At 45.3% G+C, this 22,305-nt stretch overlaps 1 protein-coding gene across 3 annotated transcripts in view; it reads right to left on the bottom strand.

The window, feature by feature from the left end:
* Positions 1 to 22,305, bottom strand: part of Daam1 (dishevelled associated activator of morphogenesis 1) — a 160,678-nt gene that overhangs the window by 23,806 nt on the left and 114,567 nt on the right. For 2 of the 3 annotated variants that reach the window (XM_032907909.1, XM_032907910.1), the window contains exons 6-17: positions 20,885 to 21,218; positions 19,948 to 20,058; positions 19,730 to 19,833; positions 18,419 to 18,485; positions 18,089 to 18,206; positions 17,620 to 17,758; positions 17,285 to 17,343; positions 13,356 to 13,543; positions 12,619 to 12,918; positions 12,225 to 12,332; positions 5,871 to 5,900; positions 4,734 to 4,840 (exon numbers count right to left, since the gene is read on the bottom strand). In XM_032907909.1, the coding sequence (XP_032763800.1) occupies positions 4,734 to 4,840; positions 5,871 to 5,900; positions 12,225 to 12,332; positions 12,619 to 12,918; positions 13,356 to 13,543; positions 17,285 to 17,343; positions 17,620 to 17,758; positions 18,089 to 18,206; positions 18,419 to 18,485; positions 19,730 to 19,833; positions 19,948 to 20,058; positions 20,885 to 21,218 (1,665 nt within the window). The remainder of the gene's footprint in view (positions 1 to 4,733; positions 4,841 to 5,870; positions 5,901 to 12,224; positions 12,333 to 12,618; positions 12,919 to 13,355; positions 13,544 to 17,284; positions 17,344 to 17,619; positions 17,759 to 18,088; positions 18,207 to 18,418; positions 18,486 to 19,729; positions 19,834 to 19,947; positions 20,059 to 20,884; positions 21,219 to 22,305) is intronic. The other variant, XM_032907911.1, reaches the window with a different exon arrangement.

Genomic DNA, 22,305 nt, shown 5'->3' with positions numbered 1-22,305 from the left:
AATCTGCATTTTAAACTGCTACATGCCATTCATATACAGACAGTAGAAAAAGTTGCTTGCGCTACTGAGGAACTAATATAATAAAAAATAATTAAATTGGATTTTAAAACATAAACACATAGGAGACAAGTTCTTAATGGCTTCTGATTCTGAGGTACACCATGGCCATTCCATTCTCCTCATACATGTGATAGGCAGGGTACTGCTGTCCCTCCATTGAACAACTTCTCTTCCTTCTGCTCTTACGAGCGAGCGTCAGGTGACCGCAGTCACTTAAGCTGTAAATACCTACTTAGCAGGCACAGCAGTCACCTGCTTTGGGCTCTAAGCCAGGTGGGCAGCCGGTTCCCCTTACCTAACTTCTGCAGCACATGGGGACACTGTAAAGGCTATCCAAATACTGGGGTGTGCATGTATTTGAAGACACAACATATAGAATATGCCAGACCCTTTCATTGTCATAGGTGTTGGTGTAATGATTCTGTGACATAAGTCCTCCATCAACAAGAGAACAGATGGACAGACAGCTGCCTTCATGAGGGAAATAAGCAGGGAGAAAAGGCACTGCATGTGCGGAAAGTCAGAAAATCTTGACATAATTTTTGATATATTTCTGGTTGTCCCTAAGTACAAAATGAAATACCAATTCCTACCAAAGGCTTCTCAGTTCTGTCAGTTCTGGCCCCCACATGTCTTACTTGGACAATAGAAAGAGAATCCTATCCAATGTTCCCTTGTAACCAATGCTCGATCCCTCCTACCTTACACTTCAAACCAAGCAAACATAAAGCCATATTAAAACACACTGCTCTCCTTGGGAACAAACCCCATTCTCTGATGCTATCATATATAAATGACCATTAGCCAAGCAGTGACCATGGGGGCTTCATGCATGTGAGGTTAATTCTTATTAGCCCACTGCAGAACTACTGTGGCCATGATCCTCACTCTATAGTTATGACTTGATTATGGCTGACTTGACCCCTAAAAGGCCCAAGACTGAACGTGAAGCTTTCCTGCTGGGCTTCACTGACTACAAATGCCCATCCCACGGTCGCCTTTTACAGCAGGGTTTGGCCTTACTAGTCTGAAGTCTGCTTAGAACTGCCTTCCTTACTCTCCAACATCTCCAGTGCACACTCTTTGAGACACACTTTCTCTAGCAAGTCCTGCTAGAGCTTCTCTCCCGTATGACCGAGCTCTCTGTTCTTCAGTAAGGACACTGCAAGCCCTGAGTTGTGCATCTTCTCTCCAGTAACAGTGTTCTTCTCCAGTCAGCCTCAAGCTGTCAAAGGCAGCAGTGTCATTCGATTTGCTTTCTTCACTGTGATTAACTACTTGTTGTGAAGATGTTGAAGGGAGCAGGGACACATGTCGCTTCAGATGCTGTGATTCATGGTCTCTTATCCCTATCATTATGGACCCATTGTGAGGCAGAGCATCATGGTAGGGAGAGCAGAGCTAAGCAAAATGCTCATGTTGGGATGGGATTGGGAAGGAGCAAGATAGACAGGAAGGAGCCAGAGACACGATATGCCCTCACAGATGTACCCCAGGGACGTCCTTCCTCCAAGTGTCCATTCCCATAGTTTACACCCACATAATCCAATTATGAATTCATCGATGAATGAATACATTGTTACGTTCAGAGCCCTTGAGATCCAATCCCCTTTTACAGTCCAGCTCTGAGCTGTGCACTGGGATTAACTCTTCAACCATCTTAAGGGGAGAGCAAAACCCACAGCACCACCGTAAATTCTGGTATAGATGCACCCAGAACAGCAGCGTGCAGGCAAATGCCCCACGTTCTACTGTCTTAAGAAGTACAGACATGCTTTTGTGCATACCCTGCTGCAGCAAGTCCCTAACTGCTTTTTGTATATAATAATGAATTGCCCAGGAAAGACAGATTAAAATCTCCTAACTCGAGAAATTGAAATAAACCACAAATTAAAATGAATCCAGTTTAACTTCTTTTACTTTTACCTCAGCAAATATCTTGGCCACATACGAGGTTTTAACAACTATTACCAAATGAAAAACCGTGCACTGACATCCCGAAGGAGAGAAGGGCTCTGACATGGCTAACATGAAATCACTTACTGAGACTTGAAGTTACATTGCTAGCCTTACCATACCATTATGTTGTGCTCATTATAGTAATCTATTAAGAATTTCCATAGGCAGTCTAACTAGGTTCCAGGCAAACTGTCTTGGAGAGAAAAAGAGAGTGTTTATACACATGCAGGGCTGTATTACTTCACCTTAGGCTCTGTGACGTTTGAAGTATCGGTATTCACACATCACAGATATAAAATAATTCCTTCAATAATGGGTTGGGAAATTGGCCAGAGAGAGTTGTAACCTTCTCTGTAGCCTGGGTAATTATCCTGGCTGGCACTGAGCACTGGGATACGTTCTTTAGGAGGAATGAGGTCTCAGTTTGTACTCTCCAAGCATTTCAATACCATAGAAATTCAGAGCCATGTCTCTCTTTTTCAAGTGTTGTGTTGAAAGTGCTCTGGGCAGCAAAGGCACAGCATAGAGGCAGAGGGATTCAGGTCGTGACAAAACAACATCTTGGGGCTAAGGAGGTGTCTTGGGAGTAAAAAGGACCAATGCTTGATTCTCGGCACCCACATACAGGCTCACAAACATTCAGCATTACATTCCCACGACATCTGAGAGCCTTTTCTGACTTCCATGGGCACGAGGCATGCACAAGGTACACAGACATACATGTAAGCAAAAACAGTCAAACACACAAGATCTTTAAAAAAATACCACAACCAAACATACACCTTTCCCCAACTCTTCACTTACATTTCTAATTAGAAATGTTATTTGGGAAATAGTAACAACATAAATATATGCATCATGGAAGAAAGTAAGTAGACACTCTAGTGGTGTCAACGCAAGGCAGATCCTTTATCTAACTCAAGCATGGCTCATGGTGGAAAAGTGAGGCTAAGGGGCTGGCCATTTCTATAGCTTCCACTCAGAGCTCAGATGAAATGGGTGGTTCATGTTACCTTACAAGTTGTATTAAAATTCAAGGATCTCAGGAAGGTTCAAGTTCTCTTTCACTAAAGGAAACACTTGCTCCTTGAAGTAATAATATACACCCAGCCAACAATTAGGCTTCTATGCTGAAAACAAGCAGCAGCTCTTTGTGTTCAAAGAAACTCAGTCTATGGCTAGTTCAGTAATAAGGACTTCTACTCTTCATATTAGCTCCCTCCAAGAGTCACCTTACACCATCCCGGTGCATACACACCATTCTTCCCACCAGCCCTGGGCACACATGCCATTCTTCCCACCAGCCCTGGGCACACAGGCCATCTTCCCACCAGCCCTGGGCACACAGGCCATCTTCCCACCAGCCCTGGGCACACAGGCCATCTTCCCACCAGCCCTGGGCACACAGGCCATCTTCCCACCAGCCCAGTGCACACAGGCCATCTTCCCACCAGCCCTGTGCACACAGGCCATTCATCCCACCAGCCCTGGGCACACATGCCATTCTTCCCACCAGCCCTGGGCACACATGCCATTCTTCCCACCAGCCCTGTGCACACAGGCCATTCATCCCACCAGCCCAGTGCACACATGCCATTCATCCCACCAGCCCTGTGCACACAGGCCATTCATCCCACCAGCCCAGTGCACACATGCCATTCTTCCCACCAGCCCTGGGCACACATGCCATTCTTCCCACCAGCCCTGGGCACACATGCCATTCTTCCCACCAGCCCTGTGCACACATGCCATTCATCCCACCAGCCCAGTGCACACAGGCCATCTTCCCACCAGCCCAGTGCACACAGGCCATCTTCCCAGTCCGCAGCTTATCCTTTTAGGTCTCACTGTCAGCATCGTTTGCATCTTCCCGCACCTCTTAGCATTAGTTGTCTTTGCCTAACGACATACCACAAAGCTACCTGAAATGTAGAATGACCTACAACACTGCCCGAAGTTGCAATCACGATTCAGGCTCCCAATTTCTTTTTTCACTTCAAGTTCTAAGGTCTTAGAATTTACAAGTTATAAGAAAGATTTCTGAACAAGGCTGAATTGGATAAATTAGCATTTCACTGAGATTTACATATCTTTATAAAACAAAAATGTTCAAAAGGAGAATGAACTCATGTAATGTTGAAATATAAAAAGGTGACATTAGAAAGCAAAATAGAGCCAAGAGGGTACACGCCTTTAGTCCCAGCACTCAGGAAACAGAGGCAGAAGCAGAAGCAAGTGGTTCTCTGTGAGTTCAGGGCCAGCCTGGTCTACAAAGTGAGTCTAGGACAGCCAGGGCTCTATTAAACACAGAGGCCATGTCTCCAAAAACAAACAAACAAACAAACAAACAAACAAAAAAACCAAAACAACAACAACAACAACAAAAACCAAAAAGCAAACTAGAGAAGCAGGAACACAGCTCCTGACTCTGTGACAGTGTGACTCAAGGGCTAAACTATGTCCATAACTAAGAGATGTCAATGAAGTCAGTTCATTTCTTAGGCTTCTGGAAAGGAAAGACCAAGGGTCAGCGTCCAGCCTGAGAGATCTCTCCAGGAAAAGTAACACCAGCAAGTGTCACTTCACCCTACACAGAAGGGGCTTGTAAGACCTGTACTTCAGCAGAAAATGAATAAAACTAAACAGAAAACACGTGGTTCTAAACTAAGTGGAGAGCTGGTCCCCCAGCCACGCTTATTTAGCACCAACAGTACCTCGACAGAAGGATGTTGCAATTCTGAGCTCTCCGACCATCAATCACTGACAGCTCTTTGACTTTAAGTTTGGAACTCAGTGCGTCATCAATGGCATCTGCTTCTTTCTGGAAAGAACACAAGAGACATCCATCAAAGTCAAATGCGGACAGTCAGGCTCCTAACACAACTTTTCTTCCACATTCTCTGTACACACACACACACACGCACACACACACACACACACACACACACACGAACTGAGCTGAGCTGATGAGGCAATGTTCTGAAGGTGGTGCAATCAAAACGAAGACCACCCTCTACTTGGCAGAGACGACACAAAGCTGACCACCCACATTTGAAAAAGCATTATTAAGAAGAACAAAGAGTCTCCAAGTGGAAGATGTTAAACGTGCATAAATTATCGGTGCGTGACGCTGTTCTTTTGTTCCTCAAATCTCAATGAACAGCAGACAGAAGAACTGTCACTGTGAATCAAGCTCAGCAGAGCCCTGTCATTAATGGTCCAGTCATTTATGGGGTCCATTCACCCGAGAACCATTTGCAACCCTTAGCAGTCAAGAAAGTTGAGAAATAACCCCCAAACACCTTCATGTGTAACGGGAAGTCCCCCAACGCTGTTGTTTCCCAAGCCTGACAGGAGGGCAATAGAAGGGGGGCAGTTGAGATCTGTTCAGTTACCTGAATTAACAATTGAACACTACTTGCTTATTTCAGTCATTCATGATGGCCAGATACAACTAAGATGGACCAGGCATAAAGCAATTAGATGCAATATGAGGTTCGAGGTGAGAACGTAGGCTAACTTGGTAAGTAGCCAACTTGGTTAGGGGCTATTAAAAGTGCACTATGACATTTAAAAAATATAGAGAAACCAGAGAGCTTTTGAATTGTGTCACAGTTCAGGAAGCAGAGGCGGTATGAATGCATAACAGAGAACCATGGGGCTAAACGCAAAGGTCTCTTTCTTGTGCTGGGATTTCAGGCACACCTTGAGGCAGTCCAGAAAGAGTTGAATCCCAGAGAGGAATTACCTAGTCACTGAATTACATTATCTAAGGAGACAATCAAGGGATTTCAAGCTTACAGTGAGCCAAGGAGCTGTGTTAAGTAAGGGTTATACAGTAGCTTACTTACCTGCTTGGAGTTATTGTTCACAAAGAACTCCTACAGCACGGCAGAGGCATAGAAAAAGCAAATCAGATACATGCAATTCAGAAACCACAGCAGCAAACAGGGAAAGTCAAACCAGTCAAGGACATTGGTGGAGCAGGGCAAGAGGGCAGGAGATGTTTCCTGCCCTTGAAGTCCTTAGCACACGTGAGCCAGTCTGGCTGAAGATACAGTGGAGATTGCAGTGTAAGGGAACAGGTGGCATTTGCTACACACCATTTCAAGTGCGAGCAAATCAAATGCAGGAAGGAAAGGGCTCAGAAGGACACGGAATAATAATTCTTTAAAACAACCACCGGACTCCCACTTATTTAATGTGGTGCATGCATGATTGAGAGTGTGGCTGTGTACGTGTGTGTGCACATGTGAATCTGGGCAGGAGCATGTGTATGTCTATATAAACACACAAACACACATGATGCTCAAAACAAAGGCACATACACACATTAGGCAAGTACTCTACCACTGAGCTATATTCCCAGCCACCATGCTGAAATTTTCACTTGAAGATTATCAATTAAATTCATCATCTTGATTGAACAATTGCATTGTTAGAGGAAATGTGCTTCTTTTTGGTGGAAATATCTGTCTTCTTGCATCATAAGGAAAAGTTAAGAAAAAACAGTGTGTCACCCACAGGAGTGACACCAACACTAGTGCCCCTTCCTAGAGGGTACAAACCATGGCTGCAGGTGCTGTGTGGAGGGGTGAGGAAAAGCAGAGCATAAAAACCGAGAAGCCACTGATGCAGTTATCAGTGGCCATGTCCCAGGGGTCTCAAGGCTGTTCAAGCAGACAAGGCCAATAGCTTTTTCTTGAAAGAAGTTTTAGAGAAGTCTTCAAGTAAAGACGGAAAGAAGAGCTAATGGTATGTTATGAGAAAGTGGCAGCCTCTCCTGCATACTTTTTCAAGGCAGGAGAGAAAAGCTTTGGTGTGCAAAACACGTTGCAGCTTTCAGGCCAACAGTGTGTACAACTAGCATTTGCTCAGCAGATTCCTTAAGGTCTCCCTGGTCTCGGCAGCACTGCCAAGGCCAATTTTACACAGATGAACTGTTTCACATAATTCTTCTGGTGGGAAACTGAATGCCCCCACCTCCTGGTCTGCCTATACAAGGAGGCCTGCTTCTCTGGAAAGGCATTTCAAAAGCAAGCTGATAACCACAACTTTTCTTCTGCCTGATATCCCTGTTTTCTTTTGCCCATTATGACTCAGACTTTCTACTGTGAAGCTCTTTAGGACTCTTCTAATAAAAACAGTTTTAAAGGCAGAAGACTGTGGTGCAAACAAAGTCTATGAGGGCAACTTAAGCAAAGAGAAAAAGTACTACTTTAAATAGACCCCGCTCTCACTGTCTTCTCTTCAAAAGAGAAATTTTTATGAAACTTTTTGGAAACTCAGGTTATACCTTAAATTCATTCACACTGTTGAGAAATGAAGCCATCTGACCTCAGGAACAGCAGTCTGTGGAATCAGGCAGTTGTGGTTTACTGGGTTTATGTCCTGGGATGGACCGATCTATCTAGCCATTACTAGGGTGAGGGTTAAATGTAATGGCCCTCAGACTAAAATTCCTATGCAGTGCCTGACACATCTTTATGAGCCAACATTTAGAAGCAAACAGGACACAATTATTTTAGCTTTTGAACTGACAGGTCACACCCCGCACCCTGGTCTTCCTTTGGCTGGGTCTGTAGAGCGGCTGGTCCATCTGTAACTTTGAACAGCTATATGCATGGCAGCTAGTCGCTAAGTGGTCCAGCTTATCTTTCCAGGGAGACTGAAGAACGCCATGAGGGCTTGGCAACTGTTAGCCTTAAGACAGGACTTCTTTGAAGACCCAGTAATTAACACAGTACAAATGAAATCACAAATGGGATGGTTTCATTAGGCAGGGCACACCAGACATTATGAAACTCCCAGGCTCATGTCAGGCATGCAAGATTCTGTTTAAAGCCTATTCCCTTGGAGATCAAAAGGGAATGAATATACATGAGCTTGGAATAGAACTAGGAGGTCGGTATTTGAATTTTCAGGAACCAATGCTTGTGAACTACTATAAACTATTCTGCAATGAAATGATGGCTCAACCTTGCATAGAAAATGAATGGATTTTAATCCTTTCCAATTCAAATATATCTAATATTTATATATAATCCTTATTTGATAATTCTTACTGTAGACCTTCAAACTACTTAAAAACTATGTTTATTTTTTTTCATTTGTGTGTGTGTGTGTGTTTGTGTGTGTGTGTGTGTGTGTGTGTGTGGAGTGTGTGCACACCCATGACATAGCATATGCCTGGAGTTAGAAGACAACTGTGGAAGTCTAGAGGCTCCTCCCATATAGGTTTGAACTCAAGGCCATTAGGCTTGGTGTTACTTTACCTACTGAACCATCTCCCCAGCCCTACACTTACATAAATAAGCAAATCCAGCAATAATAGGCTTTGCAGTTTTTCTTGTCTTTTGGTGCTAAGACTAAAAGCCACGCTGACTGAGAGCTGGAGACACAGTTCTGTGAGAGAGCGCTCGCTTTGAATGCATGAAGTCAGAGATTTCTCCAGCACCGCGAAGCAAAGCCAACTGACATCGTTGAAGAAGGGGACAAAACTGTCTTATGACTTTTCAATGTGAAAATTAGATGCAAAAACTAACTTGAGTGTAAGAAAAAAAGGAAAAAGTCTTTGACTATTCTTAAGAAATCTGTAGATCTGGCTGAATATTCCAAATGAGACACTGAAGGACTTAAAATGTTATACTCTAGCATTGGAGTTAGAGAATGGAGCCTGGCCCAGTAGCTTCCTTTTGTTCCCTAAATCAAAGGATGATGGCTTTGGAACGTTACACTGTGCGGGCATCTTAGGCTTCTGAAGGAAGTGCTGTCCTCAGGCAAAGGACAAGGCAGAGAGAGACACCAAAGACTTGAAGACTCCCTTTAGCAAACATAGTGTCTTCAGCTCGTTTCCCTCTCTCTAGCTGTAGATAGAAATGAACTGATGGCGTGTCAGGACGAGCTTTCCCATTACAGATGTGAGGATTATTCAACTGCATCCATAAAACTATTACACAGCATCTGATGTTATGTATTAAACTAGTCTCTTGGGGCTGACCTGGAGAGCATGTGTAATGTAGTTCCAATGAGGAAAAGGTCTTGAGATTCAAGGAATTGACTTTCAAATGAACTTGCGGAACGTGCACAGGGGAATAGCTGCGTGCTATTACACTCCACTTCGTGGGAGGCATGGGCTCGCACAGTTGGCTCTCTATACCTTTAATGCATGCACTTAAAACAAATCCCACCCTCTACAGCCTGGTGGTGTCCCAGACGGGAGAACAAAGAGAAAGCGAGAACCCAGCAGTCTGTGTCCCGAGAGTACAGGATCTGCAATATATGACTGTGGCCTTCTTCCTAGAGCTGGGGTGAGATTAAATAAGGAAACGGCTACAAAAGCTCCGTGAGCACTAAAGTTTACGGTCGATGAGAATAAAAACTGTTTATATCCCACCCAGTACCAGAAACATAACCAGTTCCCAATAGCAACCACCATCTTGGTCCATATGGCAGTTACTTATGGTTTATCACATCTTTGCCTTGTACTATAATTATATCGTGAGCTCGTGTAAAGGTTGAATGAATTTGAATCATCTTTGACATAGTTTATATCTAGAGGAGACAAACTAAATACCTGACATGAACGACAGAATAGCATATAAGCTTATAAATATAGGCAAATGTATATATTTATGTAGGTGTGTGCTTATATATGCATGAATGCATGCATTCCCAAAGTGTCACTCCATATTTAAATTATGTCAAAATCAGGCTCTGGTGGTCCTATCAGACGCCTTTGGTGTGATGTGTGTGTGTTCCTCTGAATGCCTGAAAATTCATCTACACAAACAAATGGCTGAAGTCCAGAGTTAGACAAGTTTCATAACTCTGGAGGAAGAAAGAGCCACCATAGAAAAAGATGGGTTCTTGGTATTCATTTGGTACTAGAAATAAGGGCAGTCGAGTTTAAGTGTGGTGATATTTGCATATTGTGTTGCCAGGCCTGGAATGAACACACACAGGTCTTTGATGCTGCAGTTCTGGGATGAGGGGATAGCCTCATTTACTCTGACCTACATATTCCAATTAAGATGCCTGCAGCCTTTCCTTTCCTGACTCTCAACAATGTAAACGCAATGAAGGGGCTCAAGTTACCCTCATTTGGGAAATAAATTGATGGTTTATCTTCTATTTTTATACCAGAGTGGGAATATTTAAAATGCTCAAGAGGCGTGGTATGCTGAAATTGTCTTCTGAAAGTAGTGCTGGGAATATGGTTGATAACCCGCCCTCACCCGTCCCCCAGTGTTAAGAAGAACTGAAATGTTCTGGTCTATCCTGTCAGGGATGAGTACTGATTACTTAAACAGTGCTGGTTGCTAGGAAACAGTTACTCCGTTGAAGAGCTTTCTGCAATTGTCTCTCCCAGAACTCTTGAAAACTGTCCATATATTTGTCCCAGAGCATTTTGGCAGCATCCTCCTGCACTTTCTGCTGAAAGCCGGTTAATTATGAGGCTTGTAAACTTGGGCCTCTCAACCACCTGCCTTCATCACAAATGCAACCCACATGCTCAGACTTGAATAGAACCATGTGGAATACTTGCTGCTTTCCCTCCATTTAATACGCTTTTCTACGTTTCCAAATCTTCGCCTCAGACAACCTGGAGTGTCAAAGAAATGGGACTTGTATCCAGATCACAAGATTACTTGAATTACATGGAAATTTGCTAAAATGTTATGCCCAGATCCAGGGGCCTCCTTCCTAGGACACCAGAGAGAGAGGAGGATACAGAAGCCAATGAGGAATGAAGTGGGCAGAGTAGCTGCAGGACACAGGCTCTGAGCACACCTTTGCTTGCTCTTTGAAACATAAGGTGCACTGTTCTCTGAACGACCCCTCACCTCCCTTTCTGTCACCTTCCCTAGCTTGGCGCATAAAACACTGAGCATGGCATCTTTTTACTTATGAATGGGACTGGGTGAGGGCTTCTGTTTTAGGGTTAATAGCATCATGGCAGGCAACGGACTTTATTTTCCTAGTCTACTGAACCATCATAAAAAGGCCTGCACAGACACTCTCCCTCTCTCACAGCAGAATCCTCTGGTGAATAACACCCTGTCTCTCACGCAAATACATTAGAAACCATCTTGAAAAGAAATTCCCGGCTTCGTTCTTCTCCAGCCTCTGTCCATCTCTTCTTTGGTGCCTTTCTGAGGAGCTAAGCTAAGGAAGCAGACCAGGATACCTGCTGCTTATTTAAGGATGCTCTATCCTGCTCATTACTCACACAGGAGTGGCCGCCAGGGCAGCTCTCAGGAGACCCCTGTGCACTCACTGTTGGCCCATCTAAAGGCAGTGTGCCCGTTCACAGGGCCTCTCCTTTGGCCTACCTTAAGAACCTTTCTCTCCATACTCCTGGGCTCAGTTTCCCTTCTCCAGGGCTCTGACTGATTTTGCCTTTTATCTTTTCTTTGTTTCCCAAATTCTCTACACCCAGCTACCCTGTTCTAACTTTCTGCCTACACTTGAGACCTTTGGAGAAAGCCCTCTAGAGCAACAAGAGAGTCTACACAGATGTGACCAGAACTCATTCTAGGAGGCCACCTACTAGGGCCCATCTGTGTGTGCAGGCAATAGGCACACGCCATGTTCTGGCTACCATTATGGAAAAGCGACAGTAGTAGCTTTTCTGGCTCTACTGGTATCATTACCACCTTCACACTTGCTCAGCTCGCACAACCATACTAGTGAGTCTACAATGTTCACGACGTTTGGGGAAGACTCCTCCGTAGATTCTACTTAGCTGCCAAATTATAGTTCTTACCAAACTCCAAACTTCTAAAGAGTCTGTCTAGTCCAAAAAGCATTTTTCCTCTGAGACTAACCATTTGATATTTCTGTTAACTCTGACAGCCCAGCATGGTTTCTGAAACAAATACTGCAAGGGGACACTGTCTTTCCTATGGATTCATTTTGAGTATGAACAGATAACATATAGTGCTGTCTATACATACATAAAGAAGATGTAGATGCACTATGGTAGGAAGCTTCTCCAACAAGAGTCCACATGCCTTCAAGTGGTCCACATGCATTGATAGGCCACAGGACATGCAATGCAGCTATGCTGCTTTGCAGAACACCTTGGGGAGACCAAACAGCATGGCCCCAACGCACTCACGCACCTTGGTTTCAGCAGATGGCCCAGGGACCATGCATAAGAACACAGTACTTTGGGGCATCTGGAGGGCTCATGTTGTTACCTGCTGTCTTTGGTAGGCAGAGAATGTTCTTTCTAGGTCTTCAAGGTCTAGAATTTTGAAGACTTTGGTATCATCGATTTCAGTCCATACTGTTCCTTCCAATTTGTTCTAGAAACGGTAAGTTAACAAGTTCCATGACTGGCAGTCACACAGAAAAAAAGAATATGTTTTTATTTTAGAAGTACTACTACTTCAAATTTATAATTCTATAGGATGCTCCAGTGAGCTGGTTTGAAGCAATGTGTAATTATTACAGAAACATTATTAACTAACACAGGAGCTAGGGCGTCCACACTAGATGGTCAAGCTACCCAGCAGCAGGGATGTTTCCCCTCTGAGGACACAGAGCTGCAGATGGCACCCACTAATCCACTAATGGGAACAAATGGCTTACCTCAGGCAACTTGGACCAGTTGAAGGATTTCAGGGCATTGGTGGGCTGGGGAATATTTTTCTTCTTGAGTGTCAGACTCACTGGAGCACCAGGAGGTGGCAGGATTCCTCCTAAGGGAGGAGGCCCTGGGGGAGGAGGAGGACCCCCAGGAGGGAGGGGAGGTGGTGGAGGAGGAAGTGCTCCACCTGAAAGGAGAGGGGGTGGTGGGGGAGGGAGAAGAGACCCCAACCCAGAGGGAGGAAAGGGTCCTCCTGGGGCTCCTGGTGAGGGTCCTCCTGGGACTGGAGCACAGACGGCCCTCTGAAAAGAGAAGACCAAGAAGAGTCAGCTGAAGAAAATCCATGGAGTGACTTTAAGAATCTAATCTTGTTGAAGGAATGTGCAACAAAACACCCATAATTTTGAGGACATGGTTTTCAAGGGTGGATAGATCTTGACCCTCATGTTTTTGGACACATAGGGGCCTGTTCCTGGAGGCTTTGTACCTCTCATTTCTTGCACCATCCCACGGTTTGGTTTTATGGCGTCCTTTTTCTAAGAAGCTAATGTGGTCTTTCTTTGTTCTTAGGACAATATTGGTGTCTCAGGATGTTAGTGGTTCGAGTCCACACTACTGAGATCAACTGTGAAACTGTCAGATCTCATCCCTGTAGCAGTACTGTCTATCTCAGCATTAGGCCTGGGGTACAGGAGGGTCTTGGTCCCCGTGTAGGCAGGAGGCAGGTTTCAGCCCTCACCCTGTTGAGCTCGTGGAGCTGCGCCGTGAGGTCTGCCACCTGCTGCTTAACCTGCTTGTGCTCAGTGGTCTCCTTCTCCAGCTTCTCCTTCATCTTGTTTAAGGTCTGCATCATTTCTTCCTTCTCTTGGGTCTTGGCATCACATTCTCTCTCTTTCTTCTCCAGCTTCTGTTGTAGCTCATTGTGCTCTGTACAAGAGAACAACAGGACATGAAAACCGAGCTGTCAGAGAGAAGCATTTTCTTAAAAAAAAAAAAAAAGTGGGCTGAGGACGACGTAGAAGCTGTGGGTCAGACTGACCCAGGTATCATTCTTCTTCTCCACTGAGGGACAACTCAAGAGTTAAACAGTGCCCGTGCTGGGAAAAGGCCTCATACAACTACTTTAGTAACTACATTTTGGGAAAGACCAAAGACGAGATCTTAAAGCCATGGTTCTAAAAATGAAAAACAAAACAAAACAAAAAACAGTTTGATCAACTTCTCATGAAAAATTGTGCCTTAATTCTGAGTCCTGTCATATTGGTGGCCTACCAGCCATGACTATTGAAAAGAAGGCCCCTTCTCACATACTAGAAATGGCTCAGGGAGAAGCCCAGCTCTGGGAGATGAAATTTGTTGGCTTGTTTCCTGCGAAGCTGAGTTACACCCCAGCCTTCCTGCAAGGCCACCTCAACTGCTCTGTGATTCTGGCAAGAGATTACCAAAACTAGTAAAAGCAAATGTTACTGTCTCCATGTCCACTATCTTCAGGGTAACAGAACTGATTAGGCATGGGAACCACAGGACTGAGGGGACACAAAGTGGCTCTCAGGTGTGGTTTAATAATTTCCTTGGGTGTGGAAGGGTCAGTCAGGGTCAGAGGACGAGGAAGGAGACAGAAGGAGGCATCTCGTTCAGTGTAATGACATTCGTTTTGCCAAGGAATATAAAGCTTTGGGAGGAGTGATGGGTGTCGGAATGAGAAATGGTGAAAGTTAGGCTGCAGGTTCTTATGTCACACGCTTGCCCTCAAAGCCTCTTCTTTTTCTGTTGACAAATGCACTAGCAATACTGCCCACTGGGACTGAGCCTCTTACTGTCTTTCTGAGGCTCCCTCTTCTCTGGCTCTCCAAACTGGAATTTACAGGACGGTGTGAACCATGAAAGTCCTTGAGTTTTGCCAGCATTCAAATAAAAAGAAGCTGCAATCATGTCTACCACTACACTGATGCCTGACTCCTGGTTCACATCTAATTCTATTTCCTTCTTTTACTTCCTCTTCATTCATCACTGACAGTTAAGAGATTCGGGACATTCCTTCCCCAGTTTTATCATTAGTCTTTGACAAGTCTGGCTATGTCTCAGATGCACTGAGAGCTCTTAACAATTCAAGACCTCTGGCCAAATCCCTCTGCAACCAATCTATAAGGTAGGCAGGGGTGGGGGTGGGTTGGGGTAGGGGGCAGGGCTTAGGAACCGGTTGGAACAAGTTCCTTGATGGTCCTGAGGTGATGGCAGGTTTGGGAAGTGCCAGCCTGAAAACTGTCTCCCACACTGGCATCATTTACTATCCATCCACCAAGGCTTTATTGACACCTTCTCAGAGCCCTGGGCCCCATATTCTTCTCCCTCAAATATATTCTCCAACTTTAGGTCCAAACAGCTTCCTGTCTCCTCCTTTGACGCTGTCAATAATGCAGTCTAACTTTGCCAGCTGAAGCTTCCAGAAAAGAACTCATCCAATCTATAATTTCTCTTCTCTTCTGTTTGACTATAACTTCACTCACCACCCCATTCTTCTCCCTGACCTTGGAGATTTTCTCCTGTGCCACCCTACCCGAACCCTGTAATGGCTGCTGTGTAGTTAGTATGTGCGACACTATGCTAACTTTCCGTTTATTTTAGTTTTATTTTTCACTGTCCATGTTGTGAAAGAGGAGATCACAGGGAAGAAGGTGGGGGTCAGACTCCCACTGAGGGCCAGTAAAGTTGAAAATACCAGAGACACTAAGGTGTTCCCTGAATGTGTGGCTGGATGACCCAAAATCTCATGTCCCAAATGCTCTCAACTGTAAGTTCACACCTATACACACTAGAGTGCGTTCTTAAACATCCACTCACCAACTGCCCTCACTGGCTTTTGGTAGCTGTGGTAAATAGCAGGACAAAGCAGCCTAGGGCACATTTTATCTTATACTTCCAGGTCTCAAAGTCATTGAGGGAAGACAATACAGGAACTTGAGTAGGAGCCTGAAGCAAAAAGCTTGCTCTGGGGGTCACAGTCAGCTACCTTTCTTACACAGTCCTGGCCTACCAGCCTAAGGATGGCGTGGCCCAGGGTGGCAGGGCCCTCATACATCAATTATCAACCAAGAAAATGTTTAAAGACATGCCCACATGGGGGCTGGAGAGATGGCTCAGTGGTTAAGAGCACCAACTGCTCTTCCAGGGGTCCTGAGTTCAATTCCCAGCAACCACATGGTGGCTCACAACCATCTGTAATGGGATCCGATGCCCTCTTCTGGTGTGTCTGAAGACAGCAGCAGTGTACTCCTATTCAAAGTAAATAAATAAATCTTTTTTAAAAAAAAAAAAAAGACAAGCCCACAGGCCACTCTGATCAGGACAACCCCTAAATGGAGACGGCCTCAGATGACTCTGGGCTGTGTCAGGTGGGCAGCTGAAGCTGACAAGAGGACGGACTGCACTCTCCTTCATCTAATTGTTCTCTCTGTCCCGGTCTTAGTGCTTCTCTGCTTTCCGTCCACAGTGGGTTCTGGGATGTATACTCAAGATTCCTTGAGAGCAACGTGGGTGAATAGCAGCCACAGGGAGAACAGCGGCCACAGGGACAGTCACCTTTCCACTACCTCTAGCGGCTCTGAGGAAATGGGATGTAAGGAAAAGGAGTGCTTAGGCCACCTCTTGGCCACTTGTTTCAGGACGGCAGATCCTGGGTGACTGTGGCTGTATTTCCCCAGCTCTGGCTGAATGACTTTGACAAGTGGAAGGGAGTCCATCATCCATGGTGAGGTGTGGGGGAGTGTGGTTGCTTTCTCAAAGGTGACTTTATTGCTAAGCTTCTGAAGGAGGGAAGCGGCAAGCTGTATGCTTCTGTGAGTGGTGGCACCAGGAGGAACACAAATGTCTGTCCCATCAGAGGCTGAGAACATCAAAGGCATATTCCACTACCACTAGTGGCTGGCCTGCTAGCACCCATAACACATATCTACAGCAGACATTAATTTTCTACCTGGTTTATCTTCCTGTGACTGCTGTCACATTATGGCCATGGAGAGAACTGCTGGTACCAAGGTGCCTAAGCTTTTGTCCTAGGACTCTGAAGAAACCCAAACCTTCTTGCTGTATTTGCTCAAACCCTAATATAAACACTGTAAGTGAAGCGCAGCTATGAGGTGGGGGCTTGCATGCTCAGTGGTTTTAAAGAAATCTTAATTAATGAATTCTTTTAAAAAACTTTAGAGTGTGTGTGTGTGTGTGTGTGTGTGTGTGTGTGTGTGTGTGTGTATGCATGCAAAGGGCACACGCTGAGGGCAGAAGTAAGAATCAGTGTTCTCCAGCCTTCCATTCTGTGGGTCCTGGGGATCCAACTCAGGCTGTCAGGCTTGGCAGCAAGGCCTTTACCTACAGAGCCATGGTAGGGCCCTTAAAGGACCCACAACTTTAATCTTTGTTTTCAATTATAAGTTCTAAACAGCAAATGTTACAATCTTTTCTAAAGTTACTTACCAAATATAAAACTAAAGGATGGATTCTTGGGAATAGCAAGAACACTAAGTGGTTTGATTTTTAAAAGTCAATGTAAAATGCCCTAAGGTGTGAAAACCGAAAGGCTACTTGAGGCACCGGAGTGAGCCTGGAGCCTTATTTCGATCTCTCCAGCACCCAGGTCTCCTAAGCAGCTTCACCTCCGCCAGGGCCGCTTACCTTTCCTCATCTTCTCTGCTTGCTCTTTCCACTGCTTAACTTCGTTTTCATTAACCAGCCTGTAGAACAGATAAAGGCAAACTTGTTACAGAAAACAACACGTGTGCATTGCCAGACATGGTCTCCCTGGGCACACAAGCGGTGTACTGCACAGAGTCCTTGGGGGAAACCAGGGAAACCCAGATGTCACTTAGATGGAGTCATGTGTACTTGAACTCATTTTGACCCCAGAACAAATTTTGACCTTCATCTCCCTCCGATGTTATGTGAGGTAGGACAAAGAGTACCTTTCACACCCTCATTGTCTCACAGGCAGCACGATGAGAGACACTCACATTCTTACGACGTTCTTAATATTAAAGTTCTCCAGAGGTGTGGAGTCGGGGTCTTGTCCTTTGTCATTCTGGATAACTATCTGCTGTATGATTCTGTCTAGCAGCAGCCAGTACTGGACTGTGTTACCACTCCTCTTGTCTGAAAAGGAAGGGAGGGATAGAAAGCCATGTTCCAGCTGTTGTAAACTAGGATGGGCTGCTGTCCACAGTAGGCCCGCACCCTTTAGAGCCCCAGACCCGATCAGGGGCACTCTCCATGTGTTGTAAGGCATGCATTTACTCTGAAACCATTTTGTTTTGAGGATTTCGTGACTGCCCTTAATCTGTAAGGAAACAAACACTGGAGAGCCACAAAGCTGAGGCTTAGGGTCCCTGGTTATGCCCCAATCCGGTTAGTACTGCTGAGAATGCAGAGCGCTTTGGACACTGTCCCACGTCTCTATGGCACCCACGCCGTCAGGGCACTCACAAGGCATCTGCAGGCAATGGTGCAGAATGGACATGAAGTGGGGGTAGGCTTCGCTGTGGGTGAGCCTCCTCCTGGTCAGCTCAAACATCTGAGTGGCGCTTTTTGTGTCTATGTGAACCTAGTTTATAGGAAAAACAAAGTCGGATCAAACATCCAATTGCTTGATTCTCCCAATAAAGGAAGATGCAAATACAATCGAACCCTGCCATCTAGGTGACAGGACAGGACGCTGACTCTGCTCTCGGGTTGCACTGGCCCCCGCCAACTCAGACCATGCATTTCAAGAGGCCACTTGAAATGTCACACCAGAACCATTATGAGACTACATACCAGTTCAAATCTTTTGGCAAATTCTAGTTCATCTTCATTTCGGAGCATTTCAAAAAAGTCTAAGTGCCTGAAAGGAAATTGGAACAAAAATGACTAAGAGTGGGAAATCGCAAGAACACATGCAGAGAGGGCTCAGGATGGTTGAGTGTAGCTCCAGGCACACTGAGGTGGTGTCCTGATCACTTAGGAGGTAGTTACAGGGTTGGCTCAAGCCCAGGCTGACTGCACAGAGTGCCCGTCTCACAAAGCAAAGGCAGGAGACTCTGTGAGCGGTGAGTAACAGCTATAACATGTAAGGCGCCAGGGCTGACCCTCAGCCCCGAGAAGAAAAACAAGAAAGAGCCTTGCTGGTTTCTAGTGCTATTTCCTAAAGAAACACAGCAACAAAACTTGAATGCCTTTGCTTAAACAGAATCTTTCTAATGAGTTAAATAAAGTCATCAGAGGAAAAAGTGTGATAATTACCCAGTAGGTAATTATCAAATGAATAGATGCTTTACCAAATCTAAAAAAATGTCCAGATTCCTCTTGCCAACCGTTTTCATGGAAAACAAGGCCATATACCCATACCTGGCTTGCTGTCTTGCACTTGGCTTGGTGGTGAGTTACAGATTGGAAAAATACTCATATCATTATTTATTTGTGCAAATTTTTACTAATTCCTTACTCTGGGTTCTACTTTCCAGAGATGATGGGGACAAACACATAATGGTAAGGGGGGATGGGAAGCACAGGGAAGGGGAAGAACTGGATAACAGCTGGGGTGCTCTCTGTAGATAACAAGTGACCAGAGCCCTGGTGGAAGGTCATTTAAAGACACACCACGGAGGGGTCCCAGGGCAAGAGTGGAGAAGAGCATGCTGGGGTGTGTGGATGAGGGAGGTGATGGTGACTGTAAACATCTAAAAGCTACTGGGGATACCTTAGAAATGGCTGCAAACGGACACTACAGAATGCCTGTTAATGTCAGTGAGCAACTTCACAAGTCTGAGAGTCAGTCAGTTCTTATGACAGGACTAGAGGCCAGCTGTCATTGCCGTTACCGCCATTTTTATACGTATTAAAAACAGTGAAGTTCAGTGAGTGATTTCAGCAGGACAGATTTGGGCTGCACGAAGCTTTCTATATGCCAAGCTGCTTTCCTCAGGGACAAAGTTCACCAAAGATCATAAGGATCTGAAGTGACAGGCTGTGCGAGCTCCTGATGTGACAGGCAGGCTGGAAGCAGCCCGTGGGCTGGCACTTCTCCTGGCACTGCACTACGCGGTGGACACCGCATGGACCCTCTCAAGCTGTAACAGCGGGGCTTACCTGTCTAGTGTTGAATTCTCATGTTCCCTTAATTTATCTATAACAGGCTGAATTCCTAGCATCAGAAATTCATAGCGAAGATGGAGTCTGAAGTCCAAACTCTCCTGAAAATAAGAGGACGACACAACACACATTTACGGTTTTCCAACTGCGCAGTCACCGTGTCAGGAAAGCGTTCTTTAACGCATGTGTGCAGGGCTGCAGCGTAGGCTTCTTACCACTCCGGCTCCCTGGCTCAGCACTGCATTGATGAACGACATGATGGCTGTCTTGAGACTCACTTCATCCCGATAGCGCCCAGTGCTTTTATCCAAGTCGTTGATTAACGTCTGTCAGTGATACAAGTAGAAAAATAAGGGTCTAAACCACTGCCAATCCCACCTATGCTCATTTTAAGAAATTTTATTTTTAATGCTTGGACGTTAATTTTTTTTTAGTCAGAATTACACTGATTCACAGAATTCAGGTGCTCACAGGAAGTATATACAAAGTGCAGGAAACATTGCTTCCTTATCCCCATCTGCTTTCCCCTTTTGAGTGAAGATATGAGGACAGAATCTCACTGTTAGTTTTGATCCTAAATGAAGAATAGTAACCTGTAGATTTTTCAGGGACCCTGCCTTCAGTGTATTCAAGAGATGGGAGCTTTCTACATAAGACACAGGATGCCAACACAGGTTTTTTTGTTTTAAATGTATTTTATTAAATGTATTCACTTTGATTGTGTTAGTGTGTTGTCTGCATGTAAGTATGTGTACCATGTGTGTGCCCACAGAGGTCAGGAGAAGTCCCCAGATCTCCTGCAAGTGGAATTGATGGGTGGTTGTGAAATCACCACATAGGCACTGATGCTGCACCCGGGCCCTCTATAAAGGCAACAAGTGCTCCAGGCCCCGCGCCACAGTTCTGAGTTCAGTAAATCTCAGACCCCAGACTGAACACCTGAGGACAGCATGTTCTAGTTTCTGGTTCTTACGCCTGAGGACAGCATGTTCTAGTTTCTGGTTCTTGAGCCTAAGAAGGAGGGAATGTTTGGGGACGAAGTGTGAACGCTCACTACTGGGGCAACAATCAAGTAATCCACCTCAGGGCCAGCAAAGGCGCCAGTTTACTTAAAGACAAGAGTAGGGGGAGTGAGAAAGCCTGGGGGCCTACCTGGAAGCGGGTTCTCTCGCTGGCATACTTCTGATAGTGCAGCATAGCCTGCAGAACTTTCTTGTGGCCCCCAGGAACCAGGCACACAGCGCCCAGGATTTCCAGCACGGCCACCTTTGTTTTAATGTTCTCTGTGCTCAGACTCTGAGCAATTACATTAATACTCTCAGAATGAGCCAGGACGTGGGCCCGACCTTGAGAGTTGTTCATTAGTGCCTTTATACAGCCAATGAGGGAGGTATGTATCCGAGACTCGGAGGTCTCATAGTCCATGGTCTTCAGAAAGTTGAGAATACATGACAGGCCATCCAAGTCGATGAATCTGGTTACAAACCTGTCAGGAAGAGAGGTGATCAGATTTGTCCCTTTGTGCTCTTGTAACCATCCTTGATAGAAAAGCCCAGGGGAAAGGAAGTAGACTCACTTCCTGAAGAACACAAAGGCTTCCATCAATGAGGCCTTTGTCACTCTTTGGCTCTTCCATGGCACGGACCCAACGGCCCGTCTAACGAGACTGTTAGAAAGGACCCCCATCGGAGGCACGTGTACTTCAGCTGCTACAGCGAACCAACCAAATGATCATATCTTCACACAAAGTCAGGTGTAGCAGCCACTCAGCATATATATCTTTCCCTCCTCTTCCTGGCATTGGGGATTGAACTCAAGGCCTCACACTTGCTAAGTGCTGCCATTGAGCTACAGCCCCATCCCTAGACTCTCTCCTGTGCTCCACTAAAAGTCATCTGCAGATCTGAGTCACTGCAGCATATCCTTGCAGCGTATTCTGGTGGATTGGCCCTAAGCATGGCCACTATAAGTCAAAGAGCAGCATCTTTCAATCCTACTGCTCACCAGATAAATGGGCTTTTATTCCTAGGTGTTTTATAGCAAAACCCTCCTTTTATATGACACGCTACTGGAATCCTAATATATAAAACCTGTTAAGAGCCAAGGCCTTGTACTGTGAATTAATTTTATCACTATTATAACCTTTACTGTGGCTAATGAGGATTCGCAGTGCATGTGTGCGTGTGAAAGGCCCTGACCAGTGCAGAGATAATACACCCTGCTTCCCTGACTACCCAAGGAACTTCCGCAATCTCTTGGGGTACCCCTCAGCTTGTGAGAGTTCACGATAGGCCAAGAAGGGGTGGAGTTCGTCGTCATGACTGGATGACCCCTGTCAAATACTTGCGCGGTGCGCGGTGCATGTTTACAGACTTACACTTTATTACTAAATACAGCATACATATATAACTCCACCCAACCACGTGACCCTTTACTTATGGCACTAGTGTTAGTGAAATGTACCTGTAAGAAGACCCCCAACACCTCACAAGTTCTGGAGACCTTAGTGGGTAGTGATGGTGTAGGAAGGACAGAGTGGAAACGGTTACCAGAGATAATTCACTCCTTGCTAG

Source organism: Rattus rattus, chromosome 7 (assembly GCF_011064425.1).
Source record: "Rattus rattus isolate New Zealand chromosome 7, Rrattus_CSIRO_v1, whole genome shotgun sequence".
NCBI classification, from domain to species: domain Eukaryota; kingdom Metazoa; phylum Chordata; class Mammalia; order Rodentia; family Muridae; genus Rattus; species Rattus rattus.
The sequence above is the reverse complement of the archived record's forward strand: the minus strand, read 5'-3'. Positions and strand labels throughout refer to the sequence as shown.